General features: G+C 34.7%; 1 protein-coding gene across 1 annotated transcript in view; it reads right to left on the bottom strand.

The window, feature by feature from the left end:
• The window catches only part of GPC6 (glypican 6), a 1,177,499-nt gene that overhangs the window by 382,917 nt on the left and 773,390 nt on the right, over nt 1-21,192 (bottom strand). Inside the window, exon 4 of the mRNA XM_049778514.1 lies at nt 8,272-8,437. Coding sequence (XP_049634471.1) covers nt 8,272-8,437 — 166 coding nt within the window. The remainder of the gene's footprint in view (nt 1-8,271; nt 8,438-21,192) is intronic.

The raw sequence follows: 21,192 nt of genomic DNA, 5'->3' as shown, positions 1-21,192 counted from the left end.
CAAGTCAAAAAGACAAAAGGAAGAAGAAAATATGATTCTAAACATTTCTTGTAAAACTGTTACAGAAACAAATCTGAGGAAATTTAAAGCTATTTTCAAAAATAACATACATAGAAGTATGATCAACAGTTTCACTTGAGAAAGTCATGAAATAAAGAAGCCTTGAAGCTTTGGGGGTGTAATTTGAAGTTATCTATAGAAACTGTTCATAGATTTATTTAAATATGTAATAAACGTTATGTCTGTGATCAAAACAAAACGACCCATTTACTAAGATTTTTACTTAATGTTAACCAGGACTACTTGTGTGATAGAATATAGAATGGGTACTTATTCTGTGACATTTGTGGTTGTGTAAAAATCCACTTATTTCTTTATATATCTAGTCTTGCATTTCCTTCAACACCACTTCAACACCATTTCTTCTACCTCAGATCTCTAATCTAAAACTGTAATTGTGGTGGCATGGAGCGGTGGCATGGAGCGGTAAGGCATCTGCCTCGCCAATGCTACCCTAGGACAGACCGAGGTTCGATCCCCAGCATCCCATAAGGTCCCTCAAGCCAGGAGCTATTTCTGAGCACATAGCCAGGAGTAACCCTGAGTGACACCGGGTGTGGCCCAATAAACAAACAAAAAAGAGTAAAATTATAATTGTTAAGAATGTTATTAGCGGGGCAGGAGAGATAGATGGATGTAGGGCATTTGCCTTGCATGCAGCAGGACAGTGGTTCAAATCCCAGCATCCCTTACGGTTCCCTGTACCTGTCTAGGAGTGATTCCTGAGTGTAGAGCCAGGAGTAACCCCTGAGCACTGCCAGGTGTGACCCAAAAACAAAAACAAACAAAAATAAACAAAACAAAAAAGAATGCTATTAGCAAAATTGTCTAGTGTTTGATTTATGTTTGAACTATTTTGTTTTATTGAAAATATTTTGAAAATGTATTTATTATCATAGTAAAAATCATTAAAGAATGTTATTAGCCTAGTAGTTTAGTGTTTGGTTTACGATTGAAACATTTTGATTTATTGAAAATATTTTGGAAATTTATTTATTATCATTCTAAAAAAAATCATCAAAGAATTTCTCTGGCATGTCAAAAGCTGACCATCTTGTGTTAGAGCTGGAGTCTAAAACATGCTAGAGAAAACATGACAGGTTAATATGAGATGTCAATGATCAGATCAAACCACTCGTCTACAGACAACATAAGCTTTTTTAAAATTAAAAATAAAATTACAAACTCCCAATACAAAGACAATTCTCTATTCTGGTCTGCTTTTTCCTAGAAAATATATGCCTTCCCTTTCCATTTCCACTTTTCACAAAAATAAAAGACCTTGATGGACTCATAGTTCAAAGAACTTTCTACTTTAAGCAGAATATTTTGTATCCTAAAAAATGCTATACTTATATGCTTAAAAGCATATTCATTTATACTTGCAAAAATAGTCACGCCTCTGGCTATTTTTGTGGTGCTTACGTTGTTATTGTTGGAGTGCTCACTGGATATTTGACACTTCTTTTTGTACTGTTGGGGTGTTACACCTTATTTTTCTCCTTTGTCTCTCAAACCGATGATGAGAGCCTCTAGAAGGACCCCGCCCATTTTCGGCATATTAGACTTTTACCCCAGTTTATTACTTTTCTCTTCTTCAAATAAAACCACATAACTTGAACTATCTAGTCCTGCCTCCCAGTTAAAGGGGCAAATAAGGGAGGCACCAAGACCAAACAGGTGCAAGACTACTAAGTAGTAAATTAGGTACAGAGAGGACCACATTTTCTAGCAGCCTCGAGGGTGAGGGAGGAGGATTTGAGAGGTAGAACGAAAACGGAGGTGTAGGGAGGACAAATCGGTGATGGGAATCCCCCTGATTTTATGTAAATATGTACCTAAAATATTATTGTCAACAATATGTAAGCCACTATGTTCAAAATAAAAATTATATTTAAAAAAATAGTCATTATTCATTATAGACCGCAGTGTCATAATATAAATCTCAATAATTTCAATTTGAAAGTCTAGTTTAGATGGTCTCATTTGTAAGTAACAGTACATAGGGAATAAAATTAAAAGTATGTACTGATTAGAAATTAAATATGTGGGAATTCTAATAGAATAGCTAGCATCAGGGACACTGCACAAGGTACACACAGACACATGCATACAAATGTATACACAGATAACTACACCTTAGAATGATCATTTGTTAAGTCAAGCACTTTCAGGTTTGATCCTTGAGAAAATTTACTTTAGTCAAAATAGAAATTGCAGTTCTATGAATCCCTTGAGTGTTTTGTCAAGACAGGCATTGAAAGTGTCAGAGGTTAAGAAATACCTGCCTCTGGGTCTTCTGGAAAACCTCATATATTATACCACCCGGAAGGCATTAACCCTATTGGACTACATAAAAATACTTTCACATACATAGAGTTCAGAAGTAAACTGTTTTCTAAATGTAGGAAATTGATAGCAAATGTAGTCTGTCAAAGGTTGCTGGCTACAAGCCAACTATTCTTTTTTTCCCTGTATATAATTAGTCATGTTTATATATCCTGCTAATCCACAGAATAAATAGAGCATAGAATAAATATCTACAAAGCCCTGAGAAGTATTAAATAAATGACCATAAAAAATAGGTAAGGAAGTGAATGGGGTTAGATTTCAGCCCATAGAAAATAAAACCTCTTTTAAAAAAAAAATGTCTCAGTGATTTTAAAGAATATAGAAGAACCAAAAGGTAGTTTTGTAGCAGTGAGAACAGATTTTAAAATAATTGCTTTGGCTTTTGTCCATTAATTTAAAAGTTGTTCTGGATTGTATTATTGAAAATAGACTCTTGTCTTATACTAAAAGGAAATCTCAGACACAGAAGCTTTCAAAGCTTTTTTTGCAGCACCATTTTTGTCTTTTTTCTTTTTCTTCAGTGAAAGAAATAATTTTCCATGTTTAAGGGCTAGAGGCTTTTGAAACATGGCATTTCAGAATGCATTAAGTAGAGTCATATCATATGTACAATAAAATTCCCTGCAACTGAAAATTTTCTTATCAGATTTGTATGATAAAAGTTCACAGCTAAGAGAGTCTTTGAGAGAGAAATCTCTTGTTACAAACATTTCAAACAGTTCCTAAAAGTTTATTTTCATAGCCCCTGAAATGCAACAACATCATAAAATCCCATATATTTCACCTAAAAAAGGAGAACCTGAGTTCCTTTACCAGAAACAATGAATGTTTTTCGAACATTTACCCCAAACACAAAAGCAGTGAATACACTAAATACATTAAGGATAAACAACTCTCGTTCGTTCTAAAAGGTCATCCGTGCACTGAAGTTGTCCATTTATTACAGGATTCTAGTTATTTGACTGACCAAACATAGCTTCGTTTTGGCTGACTCTAATTTACAACTTGATAGTAGCTGTCACAATGAAAGAACTAGGTTCATTATCTGATTTGTTTCTGCCATCCCTGCACTTACAGAGTCCATTAACAACAGGGATATATGCTTTTGAAACTACTGAATTAGTTATACTTCCATTAAAAGTGGAGACTTGCAAAGTAAAATAGAGCAGCGTCTTTCTTCATGTCTTCATCTGGCTGTTTCCATTAATTTCATTCAAATATGTTATGTCGAGGCCTCTTTTCTACAACCATGGCTCGATCTACTTTCTTCCCAAGCTTCCATGCTAATTCCAGAGAAAGGTTCTTACCAGGCCCTCAATTAATTCATTTGGGTTAATAAAGAAATGAGGGAATTATGGGATAGTAGGTAGTAACCACTGCAGTCTCTGGTCTATAGATAAATTACAAATTTTGGTTTCATCTTTGATCTTCTCTTACTTACTATTGTGCCTTTACTCTGTCTTGAGCACTACTAACTGGCTTATGTGAAAGGAAGAAGAAAGTGCAGACATTTGATGCCACTGGTGGGATTGGTTTATGAGTGTCAGTGAAAAAAAAATATAAGCTCCATGGCTGACTTCTTCTCCAGTCCATCACAATAGAGGATATATATATAAGATTGGGAAATTCTATCTTTGCTTGATTAGAAAAAAACCTTATTCAAAACCTATTGTTCTAGGATGTTGATAGTAAGAGTTGGTCATGAAACACGTCAAAAATAACACAAGTAATTAGGAACCACTGATAAATCTTGTCTGATGCACTGGGATTGTTATAGAAAATATCAGGTGCCTGTATTTAAATGATTTTACCCATCATGGTGATTCAGTATCAATTATGCCTAACAATAGTCTCGTTTATTACTTAATTATTAAGTCTACACATAGTCAGAATTCTGGGGGTCTGCTCAGCAGAGAACCTACTATGTTTGCTGAGTAGATTGCAGGAATCTTGAGCTTCAATTTCCTAACATGCTACCATAATTTAATTACTATTAATTTGACGACAGTAATTCTTCAAAGGCAAAAATATATCTATCTTACTCAAGGCAGTGAGTTAAATTAATTTGCTAAAATTATTAAAATCTGTTCAACTGAGGCAATCTAAAACTGTAGGCTACAACGTTGAAACAGAAACATCTTATTTATATGAAATATAAAAGAAATTTACTTAAATTTGAAATAATAAGTACTCCACAACATTTTCATAATAACAATATTGCAGGACAGAATAGAATTCCTGCCTTGGTTTCCTTAATTTTCCTCAATCCCCCTTTTCCCTATCTCTGATTATTTGTAATTTATAAACCTATAGTAGCTACCAGATATTTGGAGGAGGTCACTCCATATACCCTGGATTATTAGATTATTAAAAAGCAAGACTTTGTGCTGGAGCATTAGCACATCAGGTAGGGCATTTGCCTTGAATGCTGCCAACCTAAGTTTGATATTCGGCATTCCATATGGTCTCCTGAGCCTGCAAGGAGTGATTTCTGAGTACAGATCCAGAAGTCCCTGAACACCATTGAATGTGGCCCCCAAACAAACAAAAACAAACGAACAAAAAAAGCAATACTTCGAGCTCTTTAAATGTGATCTGCATTTTCAACCAGTCCTATGTTACAGGCAATGTTAAGTAAACAGCTCTTATCCAGAGCGTTGTTGCCCAAGTGGACCACTCAAAGTCAACACAGACTAGGACAGAAAAAGACTAATTCTGTATACAAACTCTTTTTCTCTAGGGGATTTTTATGAAAGCACATCTCATTCCGGAAAACCAGTGTGCCCTCAGGCAATAGGCAACATTCAAGAACCCATTAGGAATCATTTGTTTCTGAAGAGACACTAACTTGTGGCAAGGACCTAAGAGGGAATTGCCAATGCCCCAAGGGGCCCATTCATCTTCTTGCTAAGAGCCCCAGAGCAATTCAACTGCAGGCTCTGCTTTGTTTTAGGGAACCTCTTCTTTCTATAAACTACATACATGTTCTCAGGCTTTCAAGTTGTCTAAAATGGATCTGGAGCAATTGGCTACTTTTTCCAAAGAAGTTCCATTTTTCAATTAAAAAAAATGAAGAGGTCTTCCATTTCTCCCCAATAAAAGCTAATTGATCTAAATCTTTGGACTATATTCCTATGCAGGGCATGAGTTAACGCCCCAAAGCTTGGGGATGTTTTAAAAGAAAAATACAAAAATAAGCTACAGAATTTCTGAAGTGTATGGTCTACCATTGGAGGGTTTTATTTGTTTGTTTGTTTTTTGTGTTTGGGTCATACCAGGTGATGGATGCTCAGGGGTTATTCCTGGCTATGTGATCAGAAATAGCTCCTGGCTTGGGGGCCATATGGGATGCCGGGGGATCGAACTTTGGTCTATCCCAGCTAGCACTGGCAAGGCAGACCACCCATGGGTTTTTTTGCTTCAACACTTAACATGTCTTATTTTATCACTGAATTGTCATTCTTTCTTTTACTTGTATTTGAAAAAGTTAAAAATCACTTTCCCTTAATTCCAGGCAGCATAAAGTTCATGAAAACATGCCACTAATTTGCTTATTTGTTTCTATGGACGGTCAATTGTATGCCACTGTTAATATTTTAGATGAACACATAATAAAATAAAAAGCAGCACAGTGTACAAACTGGGATACTGATGTTGCAGACAAAGGTGACACATTTTATAGCAACAGAAGCACATTTGGTGCAAAGATGCTAGGAGTCTAGAAGTAGCTCAAGGTGGTTAATGATTGAGAGCGATAATTATACATCATTTTATTGAATTACTGATTTGTTCACTGATCTTTACTGTTTCACTTATCAACATTGGGACTCTGTGATTTTTTAATTCATCTCTGTGGAAAATGGGACTGGCACATTTGACCAATTTATGTCGTATTTATGAACCAACTCTTCCCATAGAGGCACGTAAGCGTGAGAACATACTTTGCTTCATAAATTTAGGCTGGGGCCACTTTCCAATGTCACAGCACACCAAAGAAAGAAAAGTGTAAGGCCTTTATCAGAGATGTCTGGTACAACCCAAAAACTGAGAGGGAAAAAAATAGGTATTAATATATGCTCAGAACACTAGCCAACAGGTCTCTTCCCCTGAAGACCCAACCAACCTACAAAGTAGGTTCAAATCTAATGTTTTCAGTCACTTCCCATTAAAAGGGCATCAAAGAAACTTAGTCAATTGTAAAGTTAACATTTGTTTTATGTCACAATAGAGAAACAGCGATCAGAAAAATATCCAGTTAAGACATTGCTGTTCTTACATGTGATTGGCTGATGAGAAAACCATTTTAGAAGACTATGACTTAAGCAGATTTAATCCCAAAGGAGAAATAATCATCCTGACACAAAGTGATGCTGCATATGATTTTATCTGGCTTTTAAACACTCCCAATCTTTGTAGAGTTCTTGAGTACTGATGTTATCCTAGTAGTATTTTTGGTAGCATCTATTAAAATTTATCTGAATTTTATTCTAGAAGATGGTTTACTCTTGTTAATTAAAACAACCATACTACCCTCTTCAAAACCTTTGCTAAGAATCATAATATGTTAGAATCAGAGGATTGCTTAATGGTTAACTTTATAAAATCCCCTCATTTTGCAAGCAAAGTAATCTAAAATCTTATAGAGATTTATGTCCTCCCAAGAAAGGGTGATTGCAAATATTTCTTCTGAAAAGATATCTAAGATATCTAAGATGGCTACTATTTGAATCTTCCCACTTTCAAATCATTTTTAAAAATCATCAAAGCCATTTTCTCTGTCTTTCTAAGTATTCTATTTTGCTAGCCAATGGTATTCATGGCCAAGGTTGGATGCCTGCAACCTAACCACAGCAGGGCATAGTGGGTTGAGGCTTTTCTGCATTCCAGCACATCTCAGACACTTTTTCTACCCTACTGAAATCTTAGCTGTCACAAGACTGTGCTGTGTATCTTGGGTTAGGGGTTTGCATCAATGATGAAGGTCCTCCGAGGCCAACTAATGCCACTGCGATTTGTCCCACTTTGCTTGTCACTATTCCATTGCAGTAAACGCAATTGAAAGTACTTTTATTTGAAGGCCATTTGATGGAGGGGGAGAAAACACATTTACTCGCTCAAGGCCTGTGCATTTTCCTGGGTGAAGCCTGACTATAAAATTTGTCCTTTTATCCTTGGATGGCTGGTGGAGAAATCTCTCTTGGCAGATCAACCCCCAGTGATTTCTCCACCTTCAGAACAGAGCCCTGATTCACAGACTTTCCCCCCTCTCCTTCTCTCCACCCCTTTTCCTTCCGAAGACTGGAAGGCACTTGAATCCTGGGGAGCTTGAATCATTCTTCAGCACAGAAAGCAGGCATGAAGGTGCCTATTTTAGCAAACACTCAGCTATTTTCATCCCAAATTTTAAATAAGGAGCGAGCTCTTTACTAATATTGGCGATGATTTTTGACATGATTGACACACATAAGAAAGGATTGTGGCATGTGTATGTATGTATGTGTGTGTGTGTGTATATATATATATATATATATATATATATATATATATATATATATCAGTTATAAGGCTCATTTTTGACTTGTACCATCTCAGATGGGCTTACATAAATTGAAAAAGATGATGTATAACTTCATAGAGTCAGCTGGCTTGTGCCACCTTCAACAATAAACAACAAAGTGGTAGCATTTAGTATTCAGAAACACAAATTCATGCTATGCTTTGGACTTGGGTAGACTTTGTCTCACCACGTTGTCAAAACTGCCACAGGGACACCCGGCATCGTGCCCCTGGCACTTCTCAGGTCTCTGATATCTGTGACATTGAGGTTTAATGCCAGACACCCATGTGGATGCTCCTTACCTATGAATAGGTTCCACTCGGTGTCGAGATCCGCCTGGTTGGCCAAACAGCCCTTCATGACGTTGAGGCAGTAATTGTTGCATGGTCTCACAGCAGGAAGACCTCGGCAGTATGGGCAGTACAGCATCTTCATGAGAGCTCGGATACAACCGGGGGTCGGGCTGACCTGTAGATTCAATGAATGAAGAAAATCAGGGCCGGAGCCATAGCACAGCAGGAGGTAAAGCACTGCCTGGCATATAGCCACCTCTTCTTGTTCAATCACTAACACCACAGATGGTACCTTTGTTTGCTGCTAGGAGTGATCCCTGAACACAGAGTCAGAGGTAACCCCTGAGCATTACTGTCTATTCCCAAAGCAAAAAAGAAAATCAGACATAAAAAGCATGATCAGGAAGGGTGGGGGGGAGGAATGAAGTTTTCCTTAAGAAACAATAGAACGAAATGTCTCTAATAAACCTCCAGTTGAGACCTATAAGAACCATCAAAATCTTATCCAATGCCATGTCTGATCTTGAAGCCAGGTAATTCCTGTTAAATATTTCTCTTCAGCATCACAAGAATCCATTTTCTTGAAGTGTTCCCATCAACGTTTTGTTCTGTTATCTGTGTCATTGTGATTCAGCCCGAAAATGCAGGCACTCTCCTCACTGCCACGGCACATGCAATGAGATAATGCATGTGAAAGCAATTTGCAAAGTTAAAAGCTCCATAAAAATGTGGGTATTATTAAAGTTTAATGTGACACCTTTAGAAATTTTTCCAACTGGTTATTTGACCCTGTTTCTAAAGGAGGCTGGCAGATAGACTTCCTTTGTACATAACTTTTTTAAAAAAGAATCAATATCATCTTGTCTGGGATTTCTGAGATCCAGGCTTGTTCTGAAGAAATTTCATTGACAAGACCTCAACTCCAAGCAATTGCAGCTCTGCTGTGTTGGGAACTACAGAGAAAATGTTGAGTGTGAGAAGCCCTAACAGTGGTTTGGATGGGTGCAAACAAGTGAAGCTAAAGTGCTATTTGCTTTGTATTTGAAAAGTCCTGCCCCCAATAGCATCCATTAAAAAAACAATAAGATCTTTGTTATTTTCATTGGAAATACTATTAGGTAAGAATATTTAGAAGGAACCTCTAAAAGAAAAATAATATAGAAAAACCTTTTTTTCTCATGACCAAATAGTGTAATAGTGTTATATTTATTTGATGGATACTCTAAAATGTTGGAGTTTGAGTTAAGGATGCATCTATTGCTCTACTTGTGTTCTAGATCTGAGCAAATCCAAGTTCAGAGAATTCTGATCCCATTTATATTTCAGAACAGAACATCTAGAGTGGATGAAAGACATGAGTATGGAAAAAACATATTTTTACCTAGGTGGATAAATTCAACTGACATTTCTATCACCTCTGTTGTTGGTTTATTCTCAACCTAGAAACCACATTAAAAATTTAACTCAAGACTTTGGCTGTTGATAAAGTATTATGCTTTTTATTAGCTGACAGACTTTTTTATGCATAACTACAGAAAATAAAATCATTTATTCATTTATCTAGGCACTTTAATTTACTGTTGTTCTTTGAACTATTTTTGTATTTTTCTTCTGAAATTTCACGAGAATTTTAAAGCCTCCAGAAAATTATATTTTTATAGTGAACATTCATATCCTTATTCTGGCATATGTTTATAACTATTTAGAAAATGCTTGATAATTCAAAATTTATTTTCCACCATGAAAGCAGGGGAAAAAGGGGAAAGGTGTAAGAGTTTGGTGGCTTGTTTTGAGGCATATTCGTTCTACCATCACATCCTATTCAAGTGGGCTATTCGTTGAACATGTCAATTTATCCATAACTCAGTAAAATTATTTACATATTTCACTAAGATATTTTTATTTTTAAATATTTTATTTAACATATAATATTTACAGTTTATTTAGGTATTTATTATAATAATGTTTTTATTAGTTTAATGTATTTCTTCTACTTACATATAACCCAAGCTATTTACAGAAAATGGTTCTTTACTCTTCATAGAAAATTAGGATAGAATTTCAAAGTCATAAACATTCTACCTATTCAGGATCTTTGCAGTTCTACGAATTTTTGTCTGCAGAATTTTGTTTTCCTTGCATTTTTCCTCTTGACCCCCATGCCTTCTCAGGAGACCTACTCTATTTTCACCTGAGCTGGCTAAGCTATTTATTCCTTTGACTCTGTTGGAGTTTTCATGTTCTCACTACTGATACTATATGATGCCTGGCTTTCATTTCATTCAATGAAAACCAGGTAACACCTGACAAATTGTCAATATTGGGATTTAAATGTAAGATCTCCTGCTATACATACCAACATTCACAATTATAATCTCCACCATTATATCACCTACAGCTGTATAAGGCTACGATTAGTATTAAAATATTAAGAAGTATGTTTTTAATTCAAATTCCTAATTGTGTTTCCTAATTTCTTGGTCACATTGATATTCAAAATAACAAAAGAACAGGACTGTTTTTTCAGATGTTCTCACTAGGTTGTTGCTTTTCAACTTTGTTTTCAAAGGTTATTGATTATATTAATTCCAAAGCTTGGCTTTTTAAAAACTTGTGTTGGAGTCAGTATGGTTTTCTGAGGCTGACATTTCAGAAGAGTCTCCAACTCAGGGTAGCAACCTACAGGGAAAATTGAACAGCCTTAATAACCTATAAGAACAATGTTGTTCCAGTTAAATGTGGCTCTCTCAGTACTTTTGGAAATGACATCCTTCCTGGTCAAATAAAGGGCATTTGAGGAAGAAAATGAAGAGTGGAAGATCAAAGTTGAAGCTTTCATGTTCACAGACCACAATTTTTGGATCGACACAACCATATGCTTTAATCAAAATTAAAAACAAAACAAAACAAAAGAAAGCATCACTTCAACTGCAGCCTTATATATATGCTTCTCTTCTCAGAAGGAGATTATAGTCAGTGCCAGTTGTGAAAACAAACAGTTCTAGTTTCAAATGTTTAGCAGTGTTGTACAATTGTGATATAATTTTTAAAAAATTTAAATTTGACAACCAATATAGGCTCACAAGAAAAGGCACAATTCTGTAGGTCTCAGGGTATGCTTTGTTCACTTCTACTCAATGGCAAACTACAAGCAGCTGTAGGGCAATATTAAAACCAGGAAACTGACATTGGTACATGAATGAATTTTAAAGTCATACTTCATTCAAGTTTCATAAAGTTTAGCCTGTATTTGTGGTGCGTGTATGTGTGCCTTTGTGCGGCATTACACATCTTTGAAATTTTTCTCCAGATACAGACTGTGTAAAATTAGAACTGGCATATATATTCTTATTACCTAAAGAGACTCTTGCACTAACCTCATTCTGTTCCCTCTTTCTGCCAGCTGCTAATCTATTGTCATAAATGTAATTTTTACATCTATGATTTCATTGCCCAGAATATCAGGAATGGTATCTTCTTAATCATACAGTATGTAAAATTTTGAGCTGTACATTTCTTTTCAACTGAACTCAATGTCCTAGAGTTCAAACAAATTGTTGCATGTTTCAGTCCTTCATTCTTTTTTAAGTGCTGAGTAGTACTCCATAATTTGTATATGCCAGGATTTATTTAACTTTCATTTACTGAGGATAGTTCACTATTGTCAAAAATGTTTTGTGAGTAATAATAGTTTTGCATGCATTCAGGTACATATTTTGCATTAATGTCAAATGTCAAATATTTATCAAATGGTTATTGCTTGTTTAGTAGGAAGAAGGCAGTTTATTTTTTAAAATGGCTACAGCACTCTGGTAGAATGCTGATTGAGAACTCTTTCACTTAAATTCTTGCAGAGATAAGTATTATAACTATTTTTATTTTAAATTCATTCTTGTTTTAGTCATTGCAATTTTAAGTTTTTGTTATTTAAGTTTATGCATATGATAAGCTTCTTCAGCATAACTACCAACAATTTCCAGAAATCCAGTGATTTTACTAAGCATCATATAGCAAACACTCATCTACAAATTGCTATCTGGAAAATACGCAACACACATACAACCCTCATAATTCTACAAAAGTAGAAAGATCTGTATAATCAAAATAAATAAATTCTAAAATGTATGTTTATTTATTGGGGGGGGGCTTTGGGTCATATTCAGTGGTGTTCATGGCTTACTCCCGACTCTGCATTCAGGGATCACTCTTGGCAGGCTGTGGGAAATGTATGAGGTGCCAAGACAGAAACTGTGTCAACAGTGTCCAAGGCAAATATCCAACCCATTATATCACTCCAACTACCCAAAAGCATATTGAAATTGAGATTACAGGGGCCAAAGGGATAGTGCAGCAGTAGTAAGGTGTTTGCCTTGCACGCTGCTGATCCAGGATGGAATTTGGTTCTGTCCCCAGCGTTCCATATAGTCCCCCAAGCCAGGAGTGATTTCTGAGCTCATAGCCAAGAGTAACCCCTGAGCATCACTGGGTGAGGCCCAAAAACCAATAATAAATAAAATTGAGATTAATTATTAATTAATAATAGCTCAAATGTATTGTACCACAAATTTGTATATTTATGGATTTATATTTTATGCAGTTTAGTATACACAGCAAACAAAAAACCCTAACAAACTCCCAAGCAAACAAACTGCCTTACCAAAAGTAAGCCCCTAACAAATGCACAAAATAAATCCCTAACATCTAGGAAAGGATTACCTGGAAAACTCCCACAGAGAAATATAGTACAGTTGGTAGAGCATTTGCTTTGCACTCAACCTACTTGGGTTTGATTCGCAGCATCACATATGTTCTCCCAAGCCTTGGTTCTTTGTGAAAATGATAAAGTCAATTACTTTTTTTAACAGCTGGAGGGAGATATTACAAGGGTGGATTGATGCACAGTCAGAACTAAGTACCACTGGGTGTGGTGTAAAAATAAATCAAAAGGAATAAAATCCATCTTAAGAAATATAATGTTAAAAAGGCTAATTTGGCTTTCTAGATTGTCCAAAGAGATGAAAAAATAAGCGTAGGTTGATTCAGGATATAGCTCTGTGGTAAAGTGTTTACCTTAAAAGTTTGAGGTCCCTCATGGAATCCCTGGTATTCCCAATAAAATAAAATTAGAAAAAAGTAGTTGATGAGGATATGATCTGATCTTGAGACCACGTTTTATTTTCACATGCCATTGATTGTTCCTAGTAATCTTTTCTGAAGAAGTCACAATAGGAAGGGGAAAAACAAATAGTCAAGTCTCTGGTTCCTAATCTACTGCTAATTATCCTTGGAAAAACAGGCACAAGGTAGTGAGTTGCACAAGTAAGTTATAATAGAAAATCTTACATTAGAAAGCCTTGCATATTGGGTTGGGTTTAGTCCTCCCATCAGTGAACCTTCTTTAGAAACTCCTGCTATAGTATTCTCACTTTGTAGCTGATTTTAAACTTGATGACTAGCTTTGAGGAATAATAATATAATTTGAGACTTTTTGAAAATAACTGGAAGAAAAGGAAACCAACAAATCCACCAGATTATTAGCTTGTGAACTCATGGTTCTGCTGCTCATGAGTAAAGCAAGAGGCATTGAAATGTGCCAAGGACATGGCAAGCACCCTTTGTAAAGCTCTATTGGATAAAAAACTGAAACTTTTCCACCTGGCTAGTGATGTGTGCCATGAGCCCACAGTGGATGATTCTTACTGTATCACATTCCCTAAATGTGATTTTGAAGCAGAGAATATTCATAACTTTACAAAAGCAATTCATTTCAGGTTTTTAGTAGACTCGGGATTTCTGTATTATAGCAGTATTAGTGCATTGGTACTCACATTTGCAAGTCCGCATAGCAGCAACAAGATCCTCTCAAACTATATTTTAAAGGCATGAAAACCTAGGCACATTATGAATTCATATTTATAAGGCAACAAATATATACTTAGCTATTAGTTCTTTGTGAAAATGATAAAGTCCTTGCCTTTTCCAACTATTGGAGGGAGACTTTACAAGGTAGGTGAGTAGAAAGCAAAGGAAAAGTATGGGATGTTCTTAGAAACAAAACAAAACAAAAACAAGAAGAAAGTCAAATAAACACAAAGCCCTAGACTCTGGTTACAAAATTACAGTTATCATAGTCGGGGCAGAGATAGAACAAAAGATGGGTCATCTAGAAGAGAGAGGCATAAAGGACTGTGGGGCACAAACACTGACACTTTGGTGGTCCATCTCTCAAAAGTAACATATACTTGGAAATGAGGTAAAAATGTGTGTATATAGGCTTGTGAATAAACATTATCTAATATGTAAAAAAATGATGTAGATAAAATAATCAAGTGCATTCAGCTCTCAAAATGGCAAGAAAGCTAATTACAATGAACTACTTGACTCAAATACTTTTTTTTGACTCAAGTGCTTTTGTGCAAACATCTAGGTCATTCCACAGCTGTAGGAGACAATGACATAACCATATTCGTCAGGTTAATATTTCATGAGGTTCTATAGTGTCTTCCAAAACCCTCAAGAGGATGAAATTACACTCAAATGCTTTCATTTCTTCAATTACAGCTTCTTAGTGATTAGTAACATACCAATAGGCTTAGTTGGCTATATGTGTAAGACAAATAGCTTTTCCTTGTTCCTTAGGTAATTTCCGTTTTTCCAACACTTAGAAGGATACATAAGGAATCCTTACACCAGTATCAGGATTCTAAGAATAAATCCATTTTCAGATCATTTCAGGGTACATTATTTTGTCATGGGGAAGTGCAACATTAAATGAATTCTGTTAAAAAGAATATTTTTAATATAATTTTTATTTTGATTGTAGTGGTTTACATATTGTTGACAATAATATTATGGGTACAGATTTACATAAAATCAGGGGGGTTCCCATCACCGATTTGTCCTCCCTACCCCTCCGTGTTCGTCCTACCTCCCATATCCTCCTCCCTCACCCCCAGGGCTGCGAGAAATTATGGTCCCCTCTGTACCTAGCTTACTACTTAGAAGTCTTGGTCTTGGTGCCTCCCTTATTTCCCCCTCTAACTGGGAGGAAGGACTACATAGTTCAAGTTATGTGGTTTTATTTGAAGAAGAGAAAAGTAGTAAACTGGGGTAAAAGTCTAATATGCTGAAAATGGGCAGAATCCTTCTAGAGGCTCTCACTGTCGGTTTGAGAGATGAAGGAGAAAAATAGGTGAAACACCCCAACAGTACAAAAAGAAGAGTCAAATGTCCAGTGAGCACTCCAGTGATAATGATAGGCACCACAAAAAAAGCCATGGTCTTGAGTTAAAAAAAACATGGCGGAGCACCTAAAGAAAGAAAAGAAAAGAAGAAAAAAAAAAACAATATAAATATAAATGGGGACAACAACTTCAATAACCACACCAAAACAAAGAAATCGATAAAAAGTAGATAGGTAAATAATAATAATAATAATAATAATAAATGAAGAAAGAAAAAATATAAAAGATAAAAAATATTTTGTGCTTTTTGCCTTTTTTTTTCCCTCCTGCACTGGCACAGTAAATATTGGGGTCATTCAAAAAGGAATTCACTTGGCCTAAGCGCTATGGCATTTCTCCACCGTTGAGGTATATTGTTACGGGATTAACTATAGACTCCGTTCAGGTTTGTTAAAAAGAATATTTAGCTCAAAGCTGGCAAGCAGGGAATGTATTGACAAGAATGACTTTCAAAGGAAACTCAGTATCTATGGACTACTTTGTAAGTATGAGGGACATTACTGTGATGGTGAAGTAGGGAATATCAACAATTGGTGCTTGCACTGAGCACCCATTAAGGGATCAAAACATGACACAATCAGATTTCTTAGAACTTGGGAAGCTAATAAAAATGTTCAACAACTGTAGCACGCTAAATAAAGTGGTAGCTAAACTTCAGTAATGTGTTGCTAAAAGTCTCAAGAAAATGTCAAAGATTGAATCCAAGCCTCCCTCCTCACCAAAATAAAACGCAATTAAAAATCTGAAATCATAAAGTAAACCAAAGTATTTGCAAATAAGTAGAAAATAAATCACATGGCTCTTATTCAACCAGTATCTTAAAAAAATGACTAGAAAAATCAAAAATTACTTAAATCAATAAAATTGAAAGTAATACACCAAGAAAAGATTTAACGACATATATTTTAGTCAACTAGTATCAGTTAGCAAGAACATTGTATTTTATTTATTTATTTATTTTATATCTTTATTTATACACCATGATTATAAACAAGTTTGTAGTTGGGTTTCAATCATAAAAAGAATACCTTCCTTCATCAGTGCTCCCCATCTCCATCCTCCCCACCCCCTGCCTGTATTTGACAGACATTCTACTTCTCTCACTCATTAGCATGAGCAAAAACATTTTAAAAAGATAATACAGAGAAACAAAACTTTGTTTTAATTTGCTCGTCTTTTTCTAGTTCCTTCTGTTGTCAAGTTAGGTTATTGATTTGAGATCTTTCTTCTCCCAGATGCTAAGAGAGGCAGAGGAGAGTGTCTCCCTCTGAGTTTCAAGAAAGAATCAATTCTGCTGACACCTTGATCTCAGACTTGCAACCTCCTGAGCTATGAAAAAATAAATTTCTGTTGTTTTCAATCACTCAGTCTGTGGCAGTGTTTTATGGTGCCCCTAGGAAACTAACATATACATCCCAAATTAGATAACCTCAAGAAGATGGACACATCCATCGAACACACAACCTATCAAAAAAGAATCATAAAAAGTAGGAAATATGAATAGACATAACAAGCAAAACTGAGTTGGTAAGCAAAGCCTTCAAACAAAGAAAAACCTAGGAGCTGATATTTCCACAGATGCAAAATAATCTGAAGAATCAACTAAAATCTGAAACACTTTCAAAAAAGTAGAAAATGAAAGTCTTTTTTCACCCATTCTAGAAAGACTTACATTGCTTAATAGTAAAGTCAGATATAATAATAAAATAAAAAAACAGATAAATTGGTCTTACAAATATAGATGAAACAATCAAGAGAATAGTAGCAAACTAATCTCAATAGATTATATTCCATGGCCAAGTGAGAATTATTCTATAAATATAAGAAGTTCAACATGAAAATCAATTAAGGCAACATTCTATTTTAATAGACCAGGAGGAAACTTCCTAAGTATAATAATGGTAATACATAAAAACCTACAGCTAACATTAGGTTCAGTGCTGAAATATGAAAAAATTTTCTTCTAAGATCAGATAAAAAGACAAAGAGAACATTTTCATCACTAGTTTTTTATGATTGTACTTAAAACTCAGATTTGGGCCATCAAGCAAGATAAAGAAACAGAAGGGGTATAATTGGAAAGAAAGAATTAAAACTGCAAAGACATAAAAATAGAAAAATTCTAAATAATTCATGAAAATGATGAGAGCTAATAAATGAATTCTGCAAAATATCATGAGACAAGATCAACACAATAATCACTTACATTTCTTTATACTAGTAATGAACAGCATGAATCGAAAATGAGAAAACTATTTCATTTACAATAGCATTCAAGGGAACAAAGTGCCTGGAAAAGTCTAGCTAAGAAAGTGAACAAGTTTCACTGAAAATTCATAGTAATACTGAAAATAAAAGGGAGACCTATGTAATTGGAATGATATTAACATTCACATATTTACAAATAGCTACTGTCTAAATATAGCAATACTTTTCAAATGGTTTACAGATCAGTTACAAATCAGATCCAATTTCCAAGTGTTTCCTTCTAGAAGTACAAAAATCAATACCCAAATTTATATGGAATTGCGAGGAACTCAAGTAGCCAAAATAATGCCAAAGAAAACAAACACATTTGGCATATTCATAACATTCTGATTTAAATCTTATTTTGACTTAATATAAATGCAAACTAAACAAAAACAGACACCCAGGTATCCCACCTCTGGGCATTTTCACAAAAGAATCAAGACAAGATCTGAAGGTGATATTTGCAATCCCAAGTTCATGGCAGCATTATCCACAATAGTGAGGCAACCCAAATGTCTATCATCTCATGAATGTAGCAAGAAAATTTGGCCTGTTAATACAGTGGCATATTATCCATCCCTAAATGATAAATCTCACAATAATCAATGAACTTTGTAGGCAGAGGTTCAGTAAAACAAGTTAGTAGAATCAAGAAAATGCTGCATTATTCCACTGTTAGGAGGCATCTGAAATATGAACCCTGTAGCAGAAAAAAATAGGATGATGGTAGTCAGAAGTAGAGTTGGAATTGCTATCCAATGGACACTGAGTCTCAGGCAAGATGAAAAATGTAGAGATTTGGGCCCCGAGAGATAGCACAGCGGGTTTGCCTTGCAAGCAGCCAATCCAGGACCAAAGGTGGTTGGTTCGAATCCCTGTGTCCCACATGGTCCCCAGTGCCTGCCAGGAGCTATTTCTGAGCAGACAGCCAGGAGTCACCCCTGAGCACCGCCGGGTGTGACCCAAAAACCAAAAAAAAAAAAAAAAAAGTAGAGATTTGTCTATGGTGCATAAATAACTTACATATAATCATAATTAATAGTAATCATAAGACAATTTGTCTCATGGTTATAATAATAATAATAACAACAACTATATGGGCTGGCATAAATGAGTTTTTGAATAAAGCTAAAACATACTTTTGTAATTAATTGAAATTAAAGGTATAAAATGTAGTGCCTTAAAAATTACATTGGACAAATTATATACTTATGGAAAATAATGAAGTTGCATTTTACATCATAACATTCACAGGACTGCAAAAATGATCAAGATGAATCAGGGTCTCACTCTAGGAAGAAAATTTATTAACTCATCTTAGAAGATAAGTTAGAGTCCAATTTTCATGTCCTTGGATTTGGCAATGATTTTTAGATTTGGTACCTGTAGAAGTAATGGATAAAGTTGACCTCATTAAAATTAAAACTTTTATGAATCTAAAGTCATTAATAAGAAAATAGAAAAATAAGAAAATTATTTATAAAGCATGTATATGAACTGTATCTATACCAGGGGTCCTCAAACTTTTTAAACAGGGGGCCAGTTCACTGTCCCTCAGACCATTGGAGGGTCTGACTATAGTAAAAACAAAATTTATGAACAAATTCTTATGCACACTGCATATATCTTATTTTGCAATGAAGAAACAAAACAGATACAAATACAGTATGTGGCCCGGAGGCCATAGTTTGAGGACCAATTGATATCTATACTCAGAGTAGATACAGAATTCTTTACAACTCAATAACTAAAAGACAATTAATTTTCAAGTATTTGAAATAAATATTTCTGACTGTAGAAATGCAAATGGAAGAATGTTCAATACCATTAATAGTAAAATAAAATGAGAAATACACATAAATGTACACATAAAACATAAAACACAAAATAAGAAATCACTTCAACAATATTTTAACTCTGTATATTATGATAATTTAATTAAAAATAAAAATGACAGACAATAATAAGATTTGCAGATATAGAAAATTGCAGCTCTTATATATTACTGCAGAGACTTTACAATAGCATAAGCTTTGGAAACAAAGAGTTCACAGATGATCTAACATCTCTACTTAGTTATACTCTCAAGAGAAAGAAAAATCTCAAACTAGAAATAATCCAAAGGTTCAATATCTATACAATACAAAATTTAGCAATGAGAAGAAAGAAAACAACACCTGCTAATTTGTCAGAGACAAATTTTAAAAACGTTACAGTAGAGAACAGAAGTTCGTCATAGAAGACCATGCATAGCACAGTCAATGAAGACCAGTCATAGGAACCATCTTATAGATTATCCTTAAGTAAAATGTTGATACTAGGTAATCTGCAGAGCTAGAAAGCAGTTAAGGGGTTGTCAGAAGTTGGAGTACTTAATAAAAGAAAGTTGGGTAGAAAGAAAAGGAAGGGAGTGATGTCTAGTAGACTTATATTTTCATTTGTCTGATAAAAATGTTCAACAATTGCACTATACAAAGAGGTGTTGTCTAATTTTGCACATATGTATTATAATAAGAAAGTATGTAAATAAAATGAATATTATGATGTTTGTATTTTAAATGTGGGAACTTCAGGGCATGTAAATAATATCTAAGTAAAGCTGTTTGAAAAGAGCTACACATACTCCTAGGAAGTAAGTAACTTCTTTATAAAACTTTTAAGGAATTTCAGAACCAGAGAAATGTTTGTTTATCAAGAATTAAAGACTACATTTAGCTCTGGTTGTCAATATTTAAAATATTTAAATATGCCAACTTCAAATATCACATATATGTTTTATAGAATTGTATATATGCGTATATAATTTATTTAATGGTATTTGGATTTATTCCAAACTGGCAAGTGAATAAAAACATACAATTTAACTTCTAAAGTCATCTTTTATATTTTAAGGAGTAGATGAAATATAAAAATTGGATCAGGCAACCATTAACTTATTGATATAATCTGACAAACTTGCAGGGTTGGCAAGAACTAAAATAGGTCTTCACCAATATTTACTTCTCAGGTTCTGGATTTTTTATTATTAATTACTTTATTTAAACACCAAGACTACAAGGTTGTTCTTAATACAGTTTTATTTTTCCACAGCTACAAAGTTGTTCAAGATTGAGTTTCAGCTATACAATGTACAACACCCTTCATCCATGCACACGTCACACCATACCATTGTTCCCTATTTTCCTCCCACCCTCCCTTGGATTGGATTTTAAGTGTTCACTTCATCATGGATTTAGAAATTCTTCAGTGAAGGCTATTAGTTATGTAAATTATATGTATTCTTTTCCCTCCTCAGACCTAGTCAGTTCAGTCGCCATTTAATGGTTCGCAAAGCTTTCATATCTTCATTCTTTTCTAGGGGAGGATCCTAGCTAATAAGTAAATTACATTTTTTTTAAAATGGCCAAATTATTACGACAGTGGCTCTATAAACATT

The sequence above is a fragment of the Suncus etruscus genome, chromosome 8 (genome assembly GCF_024139225.1).
Source record: "Suncus etruscus isolate mSunEtr1 chromosome 8, mSunEtr1.pri.cur, whole genome shotgun sequence".
Taxonomy (NCBI): Eukaryota; Metazoa; Chordata; class Mammalia; order Eulipotyphla; family Soricidae; genus Suncus; species Suncus etruscus.
This window is presented reverse-complemented; position numbering and strand designations above follow the sequence as displayed.